At 41.7% G+C, this 21,752-nt stretch overlaps 1 protein-coding gene across 4 annotated transcripts in view; it reads right to left on the bottom strand.

Moving 5' to 3' along the window:
- DENND4C (DENN domain containing 4C) overlaps positions 1–21,752 on the bottom strand; it is a 99,248-nt gene that overhangs the window by 4,884 nt on the left and 72,612 nt on the right. For 3 of the 4 annotated variants that reach the window (XM_084834577.1, XM_084834574.1, XM_084834575.1), the window contains exons 19-32: positions 17,741–17,885; positions 17,316–17,462; positions 14,521–14,646; positions 12,666–12,812; positions 9,531–10,693; positions 8,205–8,385; positions 7,186–7,295; positions 6,309–6,484; positions 5,679–5,858; positions 4,507–4,699; positions 3,814–4,059; positions 2,774–2,891; positions 1,042–1,198; positions 280–344 (exon numbers count right to left, since the gene is read on the bottom strand). In XM_084834577.1, the coding sequence (XP_084690703.1) occupies positions 280–344; positions 1,042–1,198; positions 2,774–2,891; positions 3,814–4,059; positions 4,507–4,699; positions 5,679–5,858; positions 6,309–6,484; positions 7,186–7,295; positions 8,205–8,385; positions 9,531–10,693; positions 12,666–12,812; positions 14,521–14,646; positions 17,316–17,462; positions 17,741–17,885 (3,154 nt within the window). The remainder of the gene's footprint in view (positions 1–279; positions 345–1,041; positions 1,199–2,773; positions 2,892–3,813; positions 4,060–4,506; positions 4,700–5,678; positions 5,859–6,308; positions 6,485–7,185; positions 7,296–8,204; positions 8,386–9,530; positions 10,694–12,665; positions 12,813–14,520; positions 14,647–17,315; positions 17,463–17,740; positions 17,886–21,752) is intronic. The other variant, XM_084834576.1, reaches the window with a different exon arrangement.

Genomic DNA, 21,752 nt, shown 5'->3' with positions numbered 1-21,752 from the left:
CAAAGAACTCTAAAGGCCAGTAAAATGTTTTGTCCACTCTGATATATTACGCCCTTAAAATGCAAGCTACAATTTCCAGAAGAGTCCAGTCTTGTTTAAGGGTATCAAAGATCCAGCAATTATTTCACATTAGTAGAAACCAAGAATACTGAACATGATTAGTAATGCCTATAGGAACAGAAGAGTTAGTTCCTAGACCAGCACACAAATGCTGAGCTTCTCCTTCAGCTATATGCATGGCAAATAAGACTGCGTACACACATACACACAGGTTCTTACCAATATCAATATTCTCTCTCCCAAGGGACACCAGGGACAGGAAAAGGATTTCTCTGTAAAAACTCCTATAAAAGATATATTTAGACGTTATGGCAAGTTCAACCCTACCGGACCCATCATCATGTTGCTAGTACAACTCTCCATGGAACTGATTTGGATTGAATTTCTCAGTGGTAAGTGTCCCTGCAAAAGGGTTTCATAGATCAAATAGTCACATATTTTCCTAAGGTAAAATGGTCTACCATTCATCAGTACAGAGCCATCTGCATTGTGCTGACAGACAAAAAATCCTCAACAAATCTCTGGGTAATGTGGATCACAAGGAAGTGCTTTGAAAAGGCTACAAATGCCACTGTGTTTTGCTGTTTTATTCAGCTTAACCACAGACCTTTAAAAATATATAGTTGCCTTTTCTTAAGAACTGTTAAAACCACAAAAGAGCAAAATCACTAGATTTGCACAGTATGCTCCAATGTCACCTCATATTTTTATATTTATTTCTGCATGTAGCTTTGCTGCCTCTGTGACCATCTTTGTCCCCACATGTTTGGGCGTTTAACTTCCTTGCTTCTAAAGTAACTGGATGCACCAAACTAGATTCACATGTAAGCACCTACATGCCTCTTAATGCAGCAAAAAGTCATCTCCACAGACTGTTCAGTGCTCCTATGGACATAGTAAGTATGTAGGGAACAGCATATTAAAAACAGCAATCACCCTTTATTTTCATATTTCAGTGGAGTGGGCAGTACTACCCTTTACCTTTGTCGTTTCTCTTTGTCCTGTTTAATATTCTGCACAAGAAGATCGATAGGTTTAAAAACATCATTGTGCTGAATACTCAGTTTGATATCCTCAACTAAAGTGCTTATTGCTTGTTGCTCTTCTGAATTTACTGAGGGTTTTTTCTCTGTAGAATCTGGAGGAGGAAAAATAATACATTGGGAAGGCTAAGGAGAGTGAAAAGCAATTGTTAAAGGACTGATATACAACAAAGATAACAAGCAATAGAGAAAAGGAAGTAGAGAAAAGGAGAGAGGCAGGAACGGGAAGAAGGAATGGGAAAATTAGAAAGAAGGGGGGAACAGGATAAAGAAAAGATGGGTAAAAAAAGAATAGAAATGGAAAGAGGGAGAAAGGAGAGGAACCTTTGGCAAGAGAAAAGGAGGAGGAGTTTTGACATTGACCTGGTTCAGATGATCACTGTGGCTTAAATAAGCCACAATGAATATTCAAAAGCTGCCCGGCAAAGCCATGATGGGTTGTGCTGCATGCCAGGCAGCTTTTGAATATTCAAGCTGCAACTATGGCTTGTCATGTCATTCAAGCCCAGTGTGAGGTAGGTGGTTGTGCAACAGTTAAACAGCCCTTGCATAACCCATAGCCTGTTTTAGGGTTATGTGAGGGTTATTTAAACCTTGCACAACCTATTTAAACGTCCACTGTATTTGGACAACACAACAAGCCACAGACACGACCTGAATATTCAAAATGGCTGCCTGTCCAGGCTGCAGCCCACTTTGCCTTAAATAAGCCATGGTGGGCTGTTCAGTCATGTGAGCCGGTCCATCGTGTTGAGGTCTTCCCAAGACTACATTGGTGTATTGGATGAGGCTGATGTATGGCTGCTACTACCAGTTATGTAGCAGTTTAAAGATCTGTATGATACTTTAACATCACCCTATTTTGCCCCAACATCAGCCCCTTGAGGTTGGAACCTATTGTCACAGTTTTACAGCATGGGAATTGAGGATGTGACTTGCTTGATGTCACACCATCTCATAGGCCGAATGAGTATTCTTTTACTCGAATAGGTATGCAACCTAAATCTTTTTGAATTTCAAACAATGGCAACAAAACTAAAGTCTTCCAGCCTGGTCCCTAAAATTTACAAAAATGTTTGTGCCACTAACACTGACAACGTTCAATACTGTATCAAAAAATCTAGTAACTGTATTTGGGGAGGGGTTCCCTTTGAGAACTAAAAATAAGGTACCAAATGCCTACTGCCTTTAGCAAATGTATTAAGTGGTATAAACTAGCCTTCAAGCAGTTGGATCCAGTGTGCGCAACTTCTGACCCAGAATGCTGGTTCTCCCTCCTTGTCACCTACACTTCATTAGAATCTGGAGAATCTACACTTTCAATCCTTTAAAAAGTAAAATTTCAAGTTCTGGTACAGCAGACATCAAGCTTGGAAATGTTTGTTTTCGCATAGGTGAAGTTGTTCTCAGCATGTGAAATAAGCTGCCCATCCACCAACCAGTCTGTGGGTACTTCCCTATGTCATAAAAGAAGCCAGACATGAGGCATTTCTGGAATAACTTGTAACAACTGGCAGCCCCATCAACAAATATGGGTGGTCATTTTGGAGAATTTGGGCTCTCATGATACCCTTCAAATACAAGTGACAAGACGCTCTGTTCAGAAGATGTTTTCCAAACAGCAATAAAAAAAATTGGTCCCTGGAGATTCCATTTTGAAATGTACTCACTGAGATTTCTCCAAGATATGTACAGAGGTTCCCCAGGCTCTTGGTGAAGGTTAATGTTGTCCCACAGTAGCTGGATATACACTAGCTTGCTGTCTTGAGACAGATTTGACAGAGGAAGCTAGAATGGAGGAAACACACTTTCTTATCGCTTTGCCACAGAGATCTCTGCCAATAGCTTTACAATGCCAAGTACACAATGCTAGTTTCACTCTGTCTTATCTGAATTCTCTAACGAACTGGGAACAGTTGCCTAAAACAGCTTGTCTTTTCTGATCTAAATCAAGCCAAATTCAGAAACGCAATAAGATTTGCATCATATCCACAATACATGCAGGAGTTTGTTTATAGAGTCGGTTGGGGAAAACCATTTGTTAATAACATTTGCATGAAGGACAGTACCCCCATAGCAACAAGCCACATCCCATATAATTGTATTCTAAACCAAAATGCCTTATATAATCCTCAGTTATAGTTGATTTACTACATAATCTATTTCACATATTCAAAGTGCGTTTCCTAGGCATAGCACTATTTTCTCACCAACACATCCATGTTACTTCCTAAAATGATTGAGTCATTACCATATTCTGATACTCTTGGTCTTAAACATTTTGGGGCAGCATTTAAAGTTTCAAGATTACAACCCAAAATTAAGAATTTTTAAGTCTCTATAATTTTTACTGAAGAGTCAACTCTGCTCAACTTTCTCCCACTGAAACCAGTGGGACATGTCACACACTTGGCCTGGATTGTGTTCTAAGTACATATTTTGCCTCCAATATCATCAGCATCCACTAAAATGCATCCCACCAATAGATTATGAACACCTGCTCTATGTTTGGCTTGAAGTGCAAGTACTACTCTAGTTATAAACTGCCATCTAGTGATGTCACTATTTCTGTCTGTCTCTGAAATGAATGGAGGCTATTAGTGTAAAAAAGCCAATACGTTAGGCCTTTTATCATCTTTATAAGAACTAAAGTTTCACTGAATACATTCAGCATGTTGCAGTATCTGTACAGGACCTCAGGAAAACATACCTGCACACCCTCATTACAGTGCTCTGATGTTAGAATGAGTCCTGGCAAATTACTTGGGAGGTCCAGACGCCGGAAATACCACACAAGATTCCAGAAAATAATGGGATGTTGATTGATGAATGTTGAGGTGTGGATCACTTGTTCTCCCTCGTTCTCCAACAAAGATTCTAGCTCTTTCCGGAGTACCAATGGGCTCAAATAGGGCACAGACACAGGTAAAGGATTCACCCTTTTTGCTAAGGGATCCTAAAGAGCATCAATAATGGTTAGTTGGTAAACAATGCTGAATCAGTTTCCCCAGCTTCTCTCACTAACTAAAAGCCTCAAGGAGTCCCTGAGTCACATTAATTTTGAAGTGGCGCACACCCAATAATGCTAGTTTAGTTTAAAGACACCACTTTTTTTTGCAGTTTCCTTATCAAGACAGAAAAAGCTGTACGTGTTAAAATAATTTTTTTCTGTTGATAAAATGAACTGCATAAGGAAAAGAAAATTCCTCAGGCATACTTTCACGTATTTCTTGTACATATTACAAGAAAAAACAACCCTTAGCTCCTAGAGAAAGTTCCCCCAAAAGCAACAAGAATCCTCGAATACTAATGCTCAAGACGATCTATAACCAGCAAAAGATATCAAGGCAACTGTATGCCATCAGAGAGTTAACTTAACACACAATTACCACCAAGAACTTACCACCACCTCCTGCAAACTGTTAGGAAGGCTGACTGTTGAAATACCATGTGATGGCCTCTGAAGGAGATCAATATTTTGCAGGGGGCCACCAACACTGTGGCTCCGAGTCAGAGAAGTTCCTCGTTTTGATGAGTTACTTGTAACAGATGGCCTTGTGGGTTTGACGTTCTTGTCCCCTTCTGCTATACCAATGCTTGAACATAATATAAGAAGCCATAGTAAATACTAAAGATAACAAGTAGGACCTGCAACAAAATGTTGCCATTTGCCCTTGTTCAGTGTTCCAGCCAGCAGATTAAGTGGGGGCCAACCATGTCCTCTTCCAGGATATTACACACACACACACACACACGCATTCTATGGACAATGAGCATGCTCATTAGACTGTGTTTTCTTTGTAGGGAGGTTGCCCCTTAGTTTTTCCCAGCCTAAAGATTTTTGCAAAGCTCGGGCACTATCCAACAGGATCTACTGCTAGTGTAACGGGAAGCTAGCAGTTCCCAAAGCAACTAGAAACAAGCTGAAATGCTTGTTTCCAGAACAGGGCAAGACAGCAGAACTCGTGGAAGGGAGCTCTGCTGACGTGCCTCATTTCAGAAACGAGAGTTTCTGCTAGTTTCCAGGGTTGCTTCAGAAAGCGCTAGCTTCCTGTTGCACTAGCGGTCAGTCCTGCCGGCACAACAGAATGAGCAGAGGTGCAGCTGCAGTTGAATACAGCCCTTTGGGATTACCCCAAATGTGTTAACACCTCCCTCGTTTCTCAGTGGTCCCGTTTTGGTTACAATCCTCTCAGCACTCACCAGCTGAGTTAGCAATTTGAGAGAGCTATACTTTTAACGCACAACGTACAACGAAATCTGTCTTGTTTATTGATAAAGCAATTCTGTTAAGAACACTTCTATTTATCTTTTATATACATATCATTTATACTTGTATTTCATCAGAACTGAAGCCAAATAAGTACCTCAGTCTTCCCACACTGGTGCTTGCCTTAGTCTCTGCGTTTAACAAACAAGTAAGTGCACAACCAGTTTGTGACTATGCTGAGCTCACTGTCATTTCAAATAAATTTAGAAACAAATGGCATTTTTCAGAAATATGACTGGTTTCTAGGTGACTGAATGAATTTTCCTAAGGGACTAAGATTGCTCTGCCTCTCTCCTTTCTCGTACCTTTGCGTTGCTCTGGTGTTATTTTCTTCGGTGATTGTCTGCTTGGTATTTGAGGGATCTGAAAAACTGATCAAATCAGTGGCAGGGGTAGAAACAGGCTTCTGCTCCATAGAATCAGTGGTTAATGGAATGTTACTGCTGTGTAAACTATCACCAGAGGTACTTGGTTTCAAAAGCAAGCTGGTTGGCCAACAGGAACAAACACAGACGCACAAAAACACAAACAAAAAAGGAAGATTGGAATGGATAATATTGTCCTTTGTAACATTTAACTATACCCGAAATTCACCAAGAACTTTGACTTCAGCAATAACTGTATGAGACTCTAAAATTCAAGCAGAATTTCAAGCAAAATTCCACCCTCATTAAAAATGAAGTTTGCACATTGATTTATAAAAGGCAAAAAGGGACATTAAACAAACAAAAACCCAAATCTTATCATGTAAATAAAAGTCTAACCATATCCAGAATATAGCCAAAGGGCAATTTAACTGGCATATTTAGTTTGAATGTCCTTTCCCCCCCAAGTGCTACAAAATTAAATTTGACACCAGTTGCGGATGATAAAACATGCAAGGGCCTAATCAGCATTCTAAAGGCAAAGGTGTCACATTCACCAAGTCTACCAACCTTGCAAGACCACGCAGATCTTTAAACTCCACATTAAGAAGAGGTAAGAAAGTATTTTTGCAAAATGGGCATGTAGTGTTCAAATTTGAGTCATCTGCAGTCCATCCTGCCATGATTTCTTCATCATAAACCAGTGCTCCACATACTCGACACTGAGAACAACTCGACATTAAGACCTGCCCAAAAAAAGTTTATACACACAGGCTTCCACTTAAAATATGCAGAACTCAGAGCTCTGGTTTTTAAATTAAGAACATAAGAATCGTCCTACTGGATCAGACCAAAGTCCTATCTAGTCCAGCATTTTGTTCCCACAGTGACCAACCAGATGCCCACGGGAAGGCCACAAGCAGGATACAAATACAATAGCACCCTCCCGCTCTTCAATTTCCTGGAGTTTGTCCTTCAAATCTTCTTCCACTTCACATGCCTCAGTATATCAATAACCATTCTTCTTGCAGTGCCTTTTGTTACTGTACAAGTGGTTTACAATTGTCTTGATCATGGCACTTTAAGCATAGTGTGCAAATAGACTGTGTGCAGGCAACAACTGAAGAGCCAATGCATTGTATGCAGGCTCTATATGAAGAACAAGGGGTATAAAAAACACCTTAATTGTTAACTTCAAAAATAACATTCTCAAAAGGTACTTTATTAAAGGGAATGTTTTATAGATTTTAGAGTGTTTTCCTTGATATTTATTTTAAAAATATTTTCATAAAAAATGTTTTTAGAGTAAAGTTCATTGTGCAAAACAGTAAAACAAAATCTGGTCCCACCAGGCACTGAGAGATTCCTACCAAGTATAAATGCTCTCAACAACTGGTGCAACCCTCAAAATAAAACCCATTTTCAGCAGATGATCAACCAGTTTTACCTCCATTGCACAGTTTTGGAAGATGCTGGACAAACTAGTATTGTATGAAGAGCCATGCTCAGACTTATCAAAATCCAGACCCTTCATACTTCTTGGGAACTGAACTTCGCCTGTAAAAAAGTAATATGATTACATTCATGGCTGAGGACCAGGCAATGAAGGAATATTAAATAGCTTGAAAAACAGAAACATCTGATGTTGGCATGCTTGTGATAAGCTCAACCCACCTGCCCATACAAATTCTATTAGGAAAAAAACAGCCTCTCAGTACACTTACACTTTTTGTAAAACAAACAAAACAAAACCATGAATTTATTAAAAAACACATTAATTGCACAGCATTTCTGAGGAGATGTTGTTGGTTCACCTCAACTGTGTGAATTCACAATTACTATTCCTCACACAAAGTTGCATCTTCGGAGGTTCTGATGCCATTTCAATCTGGGGAGCAGATTTTTTCCATTTCTTTGCATGTTATTTTCTGTCCCCCTTTTCATTCACAGGACCTGTCCATTTGCATGACCTATAAACCAGCAACTCATGGTTCTTAGATATAAGGCACAATTTGGAGTCTCATAGTCTGTAGACATCCCTGTAGCAGAGATCAGTGACTACCAGTTCACACATTGTTTATCCAAGCTGAGACTCCCATGAGTGAAAAAAACAGCCTCAACACAACATGTATATTGGCAATCTATAATTATTCATACATTTCAGTAGAATCAGAACCAAAAGGATGATGGCATCCAGAATTTCCACACAATTAGATGTTTGGAAAAGCAAGTGTTATGTAGTCTGTGGGTCTTTTCTCCCCAGGGAGAGACCAAGAGCAGGCTTCAAGCTCATATATTCCCTCCCGCACCTCCTAGTCTCCTCAATGCAGAATACCACAAACACCTGACCTGAGAGATCCTGTAGTTATTTGAATGAGGGATCTTCCCTGACCCTGGAAATGATCAAAGAACAAGAATATTTCAATGTTGGGACAACCTCCCCTAGTTATGAAGGGAAGATCATACCTGTTTGATAATGTTGCTTCCCTGCATCTCCACTGCTGCTGCTGCTTCCAAGACTGGTTGTACTCTGTGCAAGCTCACTGGTTGTGAGACCCGAGTTTCCTATTTTTTGTGTTTGACAGACACCTAAAATATGATCTTCAAAACCAGCTGGAAAGGTAAAATCAGGTCGACTACTTTCTTCCTTCAGATGAAAGGAAAAAACAGGACAAACAAGTTCAGTATCTCTTACTAACCTCTAGTCATATAATTTCTTTGATATTTAGTTATGACTATAGAAAAAGCAGTGCAAGAGACTTGTATTTTGAAGGAAGTGCAACTGATTTCTTTGCTTAAAGTGTTTGCAGTTAATCAGGCTATGAAAAACAGCTAGTAGAAGACGATTTCCAGAAAGAATTTGGAGGGAAGTAGCCATGACACAACAGAATAGGAAACTTAACTTTGAGGGGGAAACTCCATAATAAGAATTTATAGCCAGGATCTAAAGAGCTACTTTTGGCACATCTATGGGGTTGAGCATAGCCAGTGCAATTTTGGATCCACCCCACCCCTATGACAGCAGGCTCATGTCATCCAACGAATTGCTTTTGAAATTCCTCCCAGTTTCAAAAGACATTTCTCATGCAGTGTCAGGAACTATTATTTGAAAACACAAACTCCCCTTGGACACAGCAGAATGCAAAATGGCAAGAACAGGAGAAAGGTATACAGGACCAATAGTAAAGAATCTTGCAGACTATGAATGACATGAAGGGAAGATGGGTGAGGAAGAGACTAGGGCATGGAGAGACTGAAAACTACGAACTGAAGAACCAAGGCATTGAAGGACCAAAGCACATCTTTCAGGAAAGAAGAGACAGCAGCAATATAATAATCATGCGTGTCCTGTGTAGCAAGTCCAGAATACTATTTGGGTGGAACAGACACAATTGGCGGAATGGATTCCCCATCCCTCCTGTAGCCCCCTTGCATGCCCATAAAATCTGCTCTGGAGGAGATTTTGGAGTTACAAGGTAGATGCAAGGGGGAATAGAGGAAGGGGAAGTCCTGTTACATGATGTTGGATGTCACCCATTAGTATACTTGTGCTTCAGGTGCATTCTTCACTCATGGGAGTAATCTTCTCATGTGAGCAGTCTACTCACTAATCTCAGCCATGTCCTTAGCCCACAACCTGGAGATTATCTTTGTTGCTATTGCTGAGATGAGTGAGCTCCTGGCTCACGCTATTAGATTCTGGCCCATGCTGAATGGAGAAAGTGACTGAACGCAAGCCATCACTTCGCCCTTAGGAAACATGAATTTTCTTTGAATAACACCAACACATACCTCATCATCCGAATAGCTATATGCTGAGGACACAGCTCCCCACACCTTGCTGGCTACATTAGCTGCTTGTTTCATGCCAGACTTCAGAACATCTATTTTAGGCCCAGATAATATGTGGTCTAGCTTTAGACCTGACAGAGTTGTAACTACTGCCCCCAATGAAGCCTGGGGTGAAGAACGACCTAATCCTGTTAAAGAAGTAGACCGTTCTTTTTGGGATCGTGCAAGAGACAGTTGCTTTGGCCGTCCAGTAAAGGTTTTGGACCTGGAAACAGATGGACTTTTCCAACTGGCATTCTGAACCTGGGGTGGTGGCATGGAATCTGAAGGCAAGCTTGACCTCCTCTCCAGAGAGGGGACTAATGAACTAGGGGAGGCTGCCTCTTGGCTGCTCTCTTTTCTGTGTAGTTCCATGCTGGAAGACTTGGTACCCAGGGGACTTTTCAAATTCATGTAGCTTTCAATTTCATCTGCCAGATTGCGTGCTACAACTGGTGACATAATCTTTTCTTCTGGTTCAGAGGGTTTGGGCTCTATTGTCTCAGTTGCCAGTAATGATAAAGGGTCCAAACCCACTTGAACATCTTCCCTTTCAACAGGCTTGGCCACACCATAGAAACTATTTCTCTTATTTGCTTCCTCTTTGGATTCAGCTTGCTCAGTTTGAGACTGAGTAGAATCAAGTGGTTTGGAGTTAATACTCTCTGCTTCGGCTGCACTGTCATCATGTCCATTTTTGAGCTGTTCCTGCCCTTCAGGCTCCTCCAGAACAGGCGATGACCTAGACTCTGCTTCCAAAATATTTTCATTCAGATGGGTCCTAGCAGTATCTGCACCACAGAAAAACTGTACGCCACCAGCATTGCCAAAGCTGTGGGATTTACTGATATGGGGTGGTGATGTCTTGGCCACACACAGAGCTGCCGTGAGGATCTTTGCATCTGCTCCCATCATTATTGCTACCTCGCTGGAATTTGAGTCCAGGCTGCTTTTCTTCAGCAACATGCCTGCTCTGCTTTCAGTACTAAAGCTGCAGCTCCTTTCTGAAAAAAGCTTCTGCCTTTTCTTCCCTTTTTCACTTGTTTTCTTGGGAGAAGTATTGTAATCAAACACTGTATCATCAACTGAATCCTGTGCTATGAATAGTGGGCTGGATGCAGTTCCTTTAAAAAAAGAAAAAGAACAGATACAGGGCAATAATTGTACATTATTCACAGGAAATCAATTCACAGAAAGCACAGAATATGAAATACATAAAATACAGAACACATTTCAAAAAGATACCACAAACATGCACGCGCACACACGCTTACTTCAGTGGACTGCAGGTAACATGGAATTTGGGTCTTAATTACATTAAAGATGCTTTAAAGGAAGTGTGCTTAAGCTTGCCCCTTTTATTTTGAAGGAAAAGCAGCTAGGTGGAGCCTGATACCCACACAAAAAACATGCTTAAGCATATTTTTGAAAAAGTGTGCTTAATGTAATGTGCATCTTGGCTCTTGTTAAACATTTAATAATTTGTTTGTTTTTTGCGCTCTTCTATACCGCATGTTGAATTTATATAGTGCTGACAGAGGGCTTCTACCAGCTTTGTATCTAAGTGGGAATTGTGTCTGTACAATCCACACCTTACTTGTGCTTTAAACTGTTTTTATTGTGAACTCATAGAGAGGAACACACACTTGTCAACTCCCATTCTACTGAAATAGCGCCACTGTACAAACCCATATTCAGGATTTGCACAGCCAAAAATCCCACTGTGAAGGAGGTAAAACTGGATTTATACAAATGGGACATGCAACAAAAGGTTGCAATATTTCCCTAGCCCCTCACAGGAGAACCCCTTTTCAGGGTTCCAGCCAGCCATTCATGACTTCCTTTGGGATAGTGCTCAAGCAAGCCACCTCTCGGTTTCTTGTTTTTCTTTTCCAACTGACACTCAGTATTCCAGGGCTCATGGTGAGCACCAAACATGCTCAGTTTTTGATGGGCTAGGGGCGTTAATGGTACTTTGGTAAACCTTGGGATTATCCTGAGCATGTTGATACCTCCCTCTCATGTCTCAGTAGCCCTGCTTTAGCTCCATTTCTGTTGGCACTGAGTGTGCTGTTAGAGCAAGTAATATATAAGTAAATCAACCAGGAAGAATAGAGTAGGGCACAAAGAAAGATTAAACATGGCAATTATCTTAAAATATATGTTTTCTCCATTTGAGGCACATTTTTGTGTAGTTATTAGCAAGGAACACCTCCCTCTCCTCAATGTGCTACACATGAAATTGTGAAGTGGTTCCCCATGGCTCCTAAACATTCCCAGATGTCAGTGTAGATGGTGTGGAGGGCTAGATCAGGTTGAGCCAAGCTCTGGTCTGCAATGGATTAGTAATATATACAAGCCAATTTGCCTTTGCATTAAGCTTGTGTGAGTTACAAATATCATCCTAAAGCAGAGAATGAATAGGCTGGCTCCAGATTTACTGATAACAATAAACCCACTGAGATCAATGGAACTTTAAAAATTACTACTACTACTACTACCTGGAAATAATGATTTTTAGCCTTCATACATTTATAGAACTGTGTAAGGTGATGACTACCAAATGATTACATGATTAAATGACTTGCCTTGCCTCTAAATAAAAGTAGCCACTCGGTTGTATTACCATACTATGACTGACAATGTTGCAGAAAAACAGAAAATTTGTTATAGCTCAGTAAAACTGCAGTTCAAAAACATTACAAGTCATTTCCTCAACTAAACCATGCCGAGTAAAGGAATTCTCATGTAGTGCAATTTGGACACAGCCTACTGATAGGGACCCTCCCTGATAAATCAGTCTTGTTAAGATTTAATTAAGTGCAACACCTAATTTTATTAAGTTGACAAAAATAAAGCTGCTAATGATCATATATCTCTCCCCCACCTCCAATCCCAGACGTTTGGTAAAAGTATAGGGATACTTGGAGAGAGAAAAGGCATTCTGCATGTGCTCGTAGATAATCTCTTCATTATTCTTACTTTGCACATTCCAGAGCCTTGGTACACTGAAGACATTTTCTTGGGCAGGCCAAACCTTGTATAATTGGTTTCCAGTTGTATACCCCAATAAGCCAAGTGTATTTACTAACTCACCACCGCTGCTCTTCCTGCCGGTGCTACCAGATATTCCAGAGGGAACCTTCACGATACTGCTTACAGGATGCAGAGGCACCTCCACTGTGCTGTGGGACTCTGCATAAGGAGGCTGTTTTTCAACTGGCTCACCAGCACCACAGAATTCTTCATAAGAGAAGAGGGAAGGGGGGGGGGGAGGTAACTGCTCCGCAAGTGAAATAGGAACCCAGAACTGATGCTTAGTAGCAAACGCATCACCACTTCTGTTTTTCTAGAGAACGCAGTATAGACCAAGCTGATTCTTATTCAGCATGCTTATTTAAATATTTATATCCTGTCTTTCTGTAAAACTATCAAGGCTGTTACAAGAACATAGTTAACATCATGTAATACACACACAAACATTTTGAAAAGGAAAGAATCAGCACAGTAGCTAAAGAGACAGCTCAAAAGGGATTCTCTAAAATCAATCCAAAGGCTTTCCTGAAACACCAGAGTTTGGTTGCATGCTTAAAAGGCCAGCAATTAGGTAGCTGAAAAGGCCCTGTCATGCATTCCAACCCACCATACTTCAGATGGCGGAGAGAGATTTGTTGGTTAGGCCTCAGTCACGACCAGCATCAAGGGTCAGCATGGTTGGGCACTCACTAAGGACCACACCCAGGTAGGGGCCAACTGCCAGCTCAAAGAGCCCCTGATCCTGCTTCTTCTCTTTCCTCCTGCTTCACCTGCTCTCTCCGAGTAAGCTAGCAATTTCACATCACCCTATATTTCTAGGCAGTGGTACAGTTAACGACAAGAGGGACAGGGCAAGTGAATGGGCAACAGTGGTGAGGAGGAGATAGGGCTACCTGGCGGGTGGGGGTGGAGGTATCTTCCCAAGCCCCACCCCCAAACATAGAGCCAGCACTGGCCTCAGTTGTTAAATTAAGTGACTGGCAGATTGATATGGAAAGTGCTGGTCCTTCAAATATGTTGGTCCTAGCCCATTTGAGGCCTTAAAAGTTAAGACCAGCACTTTGAACTGGGCCACACCCCATGCCCTCCAGTCCCATGCCCTAAAAAGCATGAGGGAACAGTCTATCCACAGCATATGCAAACATTAGAATCTGGTATTAAAATGGGTGAAGTTCTATTCTTCTGGAATTAGACAATTCATTTTTTCTAATGACACAACAGGTTCATTTCACTTCTCAATTTCCAGCCATGAGTGTACTATAAAGGCAATCTTAACACGAAGTAAGATGCACAGTTACCCTCTTTATAAATGCTATATTTTAAGTATCTCCTCTTTTTCTAAAAAGAGCAATATTGCTGTCAAACGGCACATGACTATCAGTTTTGAAGATTCTGTTGATAAAACAGGCACTGCAATTGTAGCACAGGTTCTTCCCTATACGGGATTCTGTACGGAGGATTCCCAGCTCTTCAGGCACTAAGGCAGCCTTCCCCAATCTGGTGCCCTCCAGAAGTGCTGGGCTACAACTCCCATCATCTCCAGTCAGCATGGCTGGGAGTTATCATTCAGCACATCTGCAGGGCGCCAGGTTGGGGAAGGCTGCCAAGGACTCCTGCCTCTAATACCAATGTTGCAGAGAGAGATACAACATGCTATGGTAAGTGAGACTGAGAGATCACACTAGCTGAACTTCACCCTGCTATGCTATTAAAGCCACAGCCTCATAATCTCTAGCTTTTCGGCAGTATTTTAGATATTTACATCCCACCTTTCTGGAAATCTAACAAGGCAACTGTATAGTATACATTCTGCATATGTGTCAGCACTCCACTGGCAAGATATTAAAAACAAAGCACAAGGTCTATCTTTACACCTACTAAAATGCCATTAAAAAAAGAAATCAACATAATATACCTCCAATTACGCCTTCATCTTTAGTAACAAGTTCTTTTTCTACAAGCATATCTGTTGTATGAAGACTGTCTCCATCGTCCTTTATAAGTTCATCTTTAGAGCCATAGCCTTGATCAGACTGACCACCTGTGGAAAATAATGCAACACAAGCAATTTTTCCCCCAAAACTGTTTTGTTAACACTTTTAATTGTGATATGGAAATTCATTTGTGTTGCAACTTATAGAGGGAAAGAGAGTGTGTGCATGCATGTGTGTAGGTATAAAACCAACGTGGTCAGTGCCTAGTACACAGAAATAGACTCACAGAGTATCTGAAGTACAATGGGGAAAGAACAGCAGCACAGATGCAGCGAGAAGAATTGTTTGAGATCTGATTTGCAGAGTGTATTTTTAGTAGGATGTTACAGAAACTGACAAGCAGTAACAATCTATGGAGGAATAAAAATAATTCCCATTTGCATACATGAGAATAAAAATAATTCCCATTTGCATACATGAGAATAAAAATAATTCCCATTTGCATACATGAGAATAAAAATAATTCCCATTTGCATACATGAGAATAAAAATAATTCCCATTTGCATACTACATGAGAATGTTGTCCTCCTGCTCCTCTTCCCTCTCAGATAAGGTTAATTATTTCACCACTGCTACTTATTTGCCCATGTGCATTTGCCCATGTGCATAAACAAGCGCATACCACAACTGAATAAGTACGTCATGATGTCTGCTGTACTTTGGCTATAGGCTTCACTCTGTTACTGCCTGCGTAGCTACCTTCAGCTCCTCATTAGTGCTGCTGTTCTTCCTCTAGGACAGGGGTAGGCAACCTTTTTGGGCTGTGGGCACATTTGGCAATTTGAAAAATGGTCCTGTACACCACCACAAAATGGCTGTCATGGGAGGCAAGGCAAAGATAAGCAACCTGTCCAAAAGACTGAGTACAAGGCAGAGGTGGGGTCTAAGCCCCAACACATTAAACAACTCCTTTGAACCCACAGTTTGCAGCAGCAACAGAAACCTATTTCACAGCAATCCCAGCTGCCAGTACGAATATGTGTTATAAAAAAAAAACACACAAAGTGGAAGGGGTAGGACACCTTGTGGGGCACCAAGAAAGGTGTCCAAGGGCACAACTGTGCCCACAGGCACCATACTGCCTACCCCTGCTCTAGGGTAAGCAGAAGTAGGGATCATAATGGCTGCCAATTCTAATAGCTCCCAAATAGTCACACAGCATGAGCAAACTCAAGATCTCATTTCTGGTTTCCTTTATTAAATCCATTAGGTACACGAGATGGTCAGAAGTGAAAAAGCTTGCAACTTCAATGATAGTCAAATTCACAACCAAAGAACCAGAGCTTCTTACAAGTTACACTGCTTAACAATAAAGTAGTTCAGTATTTTTGCTTCTCTTCAGGGCAGCAGCACAATGCACACACTTTGACCAACCAATTAATGGACACTGTCTACATGGTTTTTAAAAAAATAAGGGTGCTATAGCAAATGGCCATTATTTACAGTATGATGAAAAAAAATATCCCACTCCTTCTGTATCAATTGACAAAAAAACCCATTAATAAATGGGGAAATTACCTGGAGTGCTTAACATTCAAGGGCAGAATTAACGCACATCTGCCTCCAGGGCTTCACGCCACACAAGTCTGTACCCCACACCATGACAGCCAAGGACAAATGCAGCACCAAGAGACAGCACAGAGTAAGAAGCAGAGCAACAAAGATCAGAGAGAAGGAATGTTTAGTCATCTACTAGACAAATACAGCAAGCCATCTAACAGAGGAGAAAGACTAAAACTCTTTAAAAAGAGAGATGTCAGAATGTTTAGTGGAAAAAGAGAATAGGGAAAACATTTAGATTTATAGTCCATGAGGGAATAGTTTTTTGTGTTCCAGCATTTCAGTTTTTTAAAATAAAAAACTGTCTTTATTTTATTCAAAATGCATAACCTACGTCATTTGAAAGGCTGAGTGAGAGGACAGAAAAACGTTTTAAGAAGTATTCAGAAAAGTATGTTACACACAGCTATAAAAAACTCACTGCATACTCATCTCTGGCCACCAAATGTTTGTTCAAATACACAAAGCTTCCACTTAATGCAAGTTACTGCTAGTTTGTCTGAAACACTGTATTCCATCTTCAGTATGCTGCTGCTTCTTGGTCATTTTCCGCTTTTCCCTCAGCAAAACATTACCCAAGTTCAAATAAGCATTTCTAAAATTTAGGATTATAGCACAATCCATTTCCTTCCAGGAAGTTGTTTGCCAACTTGTAATTCAAACACTATGCGCTATTCTTATCAGACAAAGTACATGTGTGCACAAGAATTTTAATTATGTCCACCCATCGACATTGAAAGACCAAATTGTTGTGGCTGAGTGCAAGCCGACAAAAAAAACACATTTCTTTATTATGGAACCGTAACACAACCATTTGCCATCTTCCTATGCCCTTCCCCAGTAATACTGTTATTAATTATTCCTCCCTTAGAGCCCACAACGTAGAAAATGGAATAATGCCAGTGAGGAATTTATGGCTGAATACATTGACAGATGCATCCAGTGTGGGGTTTATATGCACAATTTGCTTTCTGGTGACCCTCTGAACTGTAACCTGCTATTTATGGGATTGCCATGGTGCAAACCACATGTATTTTCCTCAACGTTATCATAGTGTACAATATTTTCAACAGAGAAAACAATATACAGGAAAACCAAGAGAGCAATGTATTAGAAAGAGGGTGTGCAGTTAGCGAAACCCAACGTATCTAGTACCTGTGCTAGAGTGATTACCAATGGAATCAAGCCTGACTAAGTCTCTGACGAAGAGTGTGTGCTCCCCACTGTTAGCATCATTAGAACTATCCACACTACCATGGCTCACCGTGTCCCCATCACTTCCACCCGTGACCATCCGAGGAGCTGAAGATAGGAACAATAGTGTATTAGTTACAAATGTGTGCACATTTAAAAGAAAGAAAGCAGTTCTTAAGCTACAAGGTTACCACTTATGAAAATAGCATGTAGAATTCTATTTTCACTGAGATACAGTTTGATATTTCTAGAATTATATTTTCAAGTCTACTGAAACTTTGAGAAAATCCCTCCCCACCACCCAACTACCCCAAAGCCATCATCACAATGAGAAGGCACTTTATAATCTATTCCACAGCAGCTAAATATAGCGAATATGGCGTTACCTGGAACTGAAGTGACCTGTGAACTATGTGTAGACTTTCTGAGATGTTGCCTAAATTGTGCCATGCTGTATACCACGTTCCTCAATTTTGTCCAGAGAAATACACCACTGCGATTACTGCTGGGCCACGGGCTCTCCAAAACTGCCTAGAAGAGTGAAATTATTAAGCACATTCTACAGTGAAAATGCTGTTTTACAAGCAAACAAACACACTCCTAATCTATCCACTGCAATCTCAAGGCCTACGCTGTTGCATTCATGGGTTCACTCTTCGAAATGGTCCTATGAATGTCTATACCTTGGAGATGTGGGAACTTAACCTTTGCTGAAGAGTTCTGTGAACAATATCCTGGATTCTATTCCACAGATTCAACTAAAGAAAAAGTGAGACTGACCACCAATTCCCATAGATAGGTGCTCAAGTGATCCCTTTAAAAATATGATGAGCACATAGCATTACTTTAGAACTGATCCCCCTTCCCAAAGTTGTTTGATCTTGGACAAAGGCAGCCTTAAGCTTGAAATTAACTTACACTGACTAATAAAACAGTGTACCAGTCATGTAGCACCTTAGAGCCAACTTCTTGTATTGTATGACGTACAGTTGTGCTCATTTCACATGCCAGCAAGGTGATGCTCAAAATCCTACAAGCTCGGCTTCAGCAGTATGTGAACCAAGTACTACCGGAAGTACAAGCTGGGTTTTGAAGAGGCAGAGGAACTAGAGATCAAATCACCAACATTCATTGGATCATGGAGAAAGCAAGAGAATTCCAGAAAAACGTCTATTTCTGCTTCACTGACTACGCTAAAGCCTTTGATTGTGTGGATCACAACAAACTGTGGCAAATTGTTAAAGAGATGGGAGTACCAGACCACCTTACCTGTCTCCTGAGAAACCTGTACGAAGGTCAAGAAACAACAGTAAGAACGGACATGGAACAACCGATTGGCTCAAAATTGGGAAAGGAGTATGACAAGGCTGTATATTGTCGCCCTGCTTATTTAACTTATATGCAGAGTACATCATGTGAAACGCCGGGTTGGGTGAATCACAGGTCAGAATTAAGATTGCCGGGAGAATGATCAACAACCTCAGATATGCAGACGATACCACCCTAATGGCAGAAAGCGAAAAGGATCTAAAGAGCCTCTTGTTGAGGGTGAAAGCGGAGAGTGCAAAAGCTGGTTTGAAACTCAACATTAAAAAAACTAAGATCATGGCATCTGGCCCCATCACTTCCTGGCATATAGAAGAGGAAGAAACGGAAGCAGTGACAGATTTTATTTTCTTGAGCTCCAAGATCACCGCAGTCGGTGACTGTAGCCATGAAATTAAAAGACGCTTGCTCCTTGGGAAGAAAGCTATGGCCAACCTAGACAGCATAGTAAGAAGCAGAGACATCACCTTGTCGACAAAGGTTCGTGTAATCAAAGCTACGGTATTCCCAGTAGTAACGTATGGCTGTGAGAGCTGGACTATAAGGAAGGCTGAGCGCCAAAGAATTGATGCTTTCGAACTGTGGTGCTGGAGAAGACTCTTACGAGTCCCCTGGACTGCAAGGAGGTCAAATCAGTCAATCCTAAAGGAAATCAACCCTGAGTGCTCATTGGAAGGACAGATAATGAAGCTGAAGCTCAAATATTTTGGCCAGCCACCTAATGCGAAGAGAAAACTCCCTGGAAAAGACCCTGATGCTGGGAAAGATTGAAGGCAAAAGGAGAGGGGGATGGCAGAGGATGAGATGGCTTGATAGCATCACCAATGCAATGAATATCAACTTGAGCACACTCTGGGAGAGAGCAGAGGACAAGAAGGCCTGGTGTGCTATGGTCCATGGGGTCACAAAGAGTTGGACACGACTTAACGACTGAACAACAACAACAAGCTTTTATAGCAGGGGTGAGGAAGCTCAAGCCCATGGCAATCAGGCTTAAGAATATTTGTGTGAATGTGACCCTTTTCCCGCTAAGTGTAATTGCTGCATGGGAGTGGTTGATTACTGGGCAGGTGGTAACTGGAGAGGGAAAGGTTAACCCACTTTGCATGTTGCTACCTCCCTGAAAATCACACCTCCCCAACAACAAGTTCCGCCAGACACCAAATGAAAAACTGCAAGAAAGTCAATTTGAAGAGTTCTTAACTGGGAATTCCTACAATAAAGGGAATCCCCAGCCTTCTAGTAAGGTGCTACACAAGAGAAAGCACTCCTACCTTAAGTGGTGAGTGCCGCCAGGACTGCAGCCAAAACAGGCCCACTGAGAACCAAGAGGGAAGTATCAAAATGTTGGGGTGAACCTAGAGTTCTTCTTCATGGTCTCTGTGCATCACACATATGGGCTCTGTGCCTGAGTGGAGCCTCAATTCGGGAAACTTCGAAAGCTGAGGACATTTTGGTAGGAACCCTTCACACACCATCCTGTGCACATATTCCTAGCGGGTTCCCACCTCCTCCCTCAGTTCTCTTCAACTGCCATTGCATGGGCCTCATGGGGAACTTCTCTCTCTTTGTCTCTGGCAAAGTGATCTTAAAATATATAAAAAACGCTGAGGTTTTATTCGATCTTTTTCTCTTCTATTGTTTTTCTTTCTAGTTTTAAATTTTTGTTGTTGTTCTGTTCGTGTCTTTCGCAATTGCCCTCATGGGTATATGGCCCTCCAGGCACCCTTCAAGAAGTGCACCCATTGTGGGGGTGAAGCTCCCGCACAAAGACGGACACAATCTTTGTCTTTTTTGCTTAGGAGAAGGCCATATTGTAGAAACCTGCCATCACTGCAACACCTTCTCTAAGCAAGCGAGGAAAAATCACTCTGATCAGCTTAAAGCCTCTATGTTGAAAAAGGCGTTAGAATCTGTCGAGGGTCCTAGCAAAATGGTGGAGGCTGTTACTACTCAGCCAGTGATATTGCAGCCCTTAGCACCGGGATCCAAATCCCCTCAATGCTGTGCTTCGCCGAGCACTCAAGACCCCCCAACACCGGTTCGGTCTTTGGTGTTGACGTTGGCAAAAAGACTTTTTTTAAAAAGTGAAGGTTTCAAAAAAGTCTGTCCTGTTGACTTCTGAACGTATGAAAAAGAAGTCGGGCAAAAAAATTTTGACACCACTCGGGACCGAGTGAAAGCCATTCATTCAGAATTGTCATCTCAGGGGCATTCGTTACCACCAATGGGCACGCTGGCTCGAGATGAGCCTCCTGCTCCCATCCCGACAATACCTTGGGATCGACACATGGGAGTACAGACTTCAATGGTACAGCCGTCCATACCGACGCTGCCACTTCTGTCATCTCCTATTCAGATGGCGTCGGCACCACAGACGGAACCACCTTTAACATCTATATCAGAGGGTGAGATTAGGGACTGTTCCCCTTTTCAGCCCCCTCCAGGTCTGCCTTGGTTGAGGCATGAATTACATGAACCAGGATGGGATAGGCGTCTATGTTCGCCCGAATCCATATATTCCATGGCATCTTATGAATCAAGCGGACGAGACCGTCATTGGTACCGAGATCACTCTAGGTCCCACATCCTGAATGGAACAGACCTCAGTATCACTATGGTTCTTTAGGACCGAGATAATGGGTTGAGTATGGTGACAATGGGAGGCACTATTCTCCCTTGATGGGAGCGCCCAAAATAGGAAGAGAGGTGTCCTCATCATAAGCCATCTGCTACTATATCAACAGCTCCAAAAGAGTCTTCACCGCCTTTGGCAGAATCGACGCAGCCCTTTCCACAGGCAGGTCTGCCTCTTCCTGTGCATAGGTCTCCTCTGATTCGACCTCCGGCACCAGAACAACAGGATCTAGTCCAAACTTTGTTTCAACCAGTACCGCCTCCGACAACTACAGTACCTCAACTGGCTTCTAAGTCACCGCTGTGTGTGTTAGAAACAGAGGGCTATGCGTCTGACTCATCTTCTCAGTCGTCCAGACCATTGTCGCTTTCTTCCCCAGATACTCTGGTGGGAACCAATGAATCCATTTCCCCCTTGGAGGATTTGGGTCAATT

The sequence above is a fragment of the Heloderma suspectum genome, chromosome 2, assembly GCF_057233095.1.
Source record: "Heloderma suspectum isolate Gila_16-S chromosome 2, 16-S_ref, whole genome shotgun sequence".
Lineage (NCBI taxonomy): Eukaryota > Metazoa > Chordata > Lepidosauria > Squamata > Helodermatidae > Heloderma > Heloderma suspectum.
The sequence above is the reverse complement of the archived record's forward strand: the minus strand, read 5'-3'. Positions and strand labels throughout refer to the sequence as shown.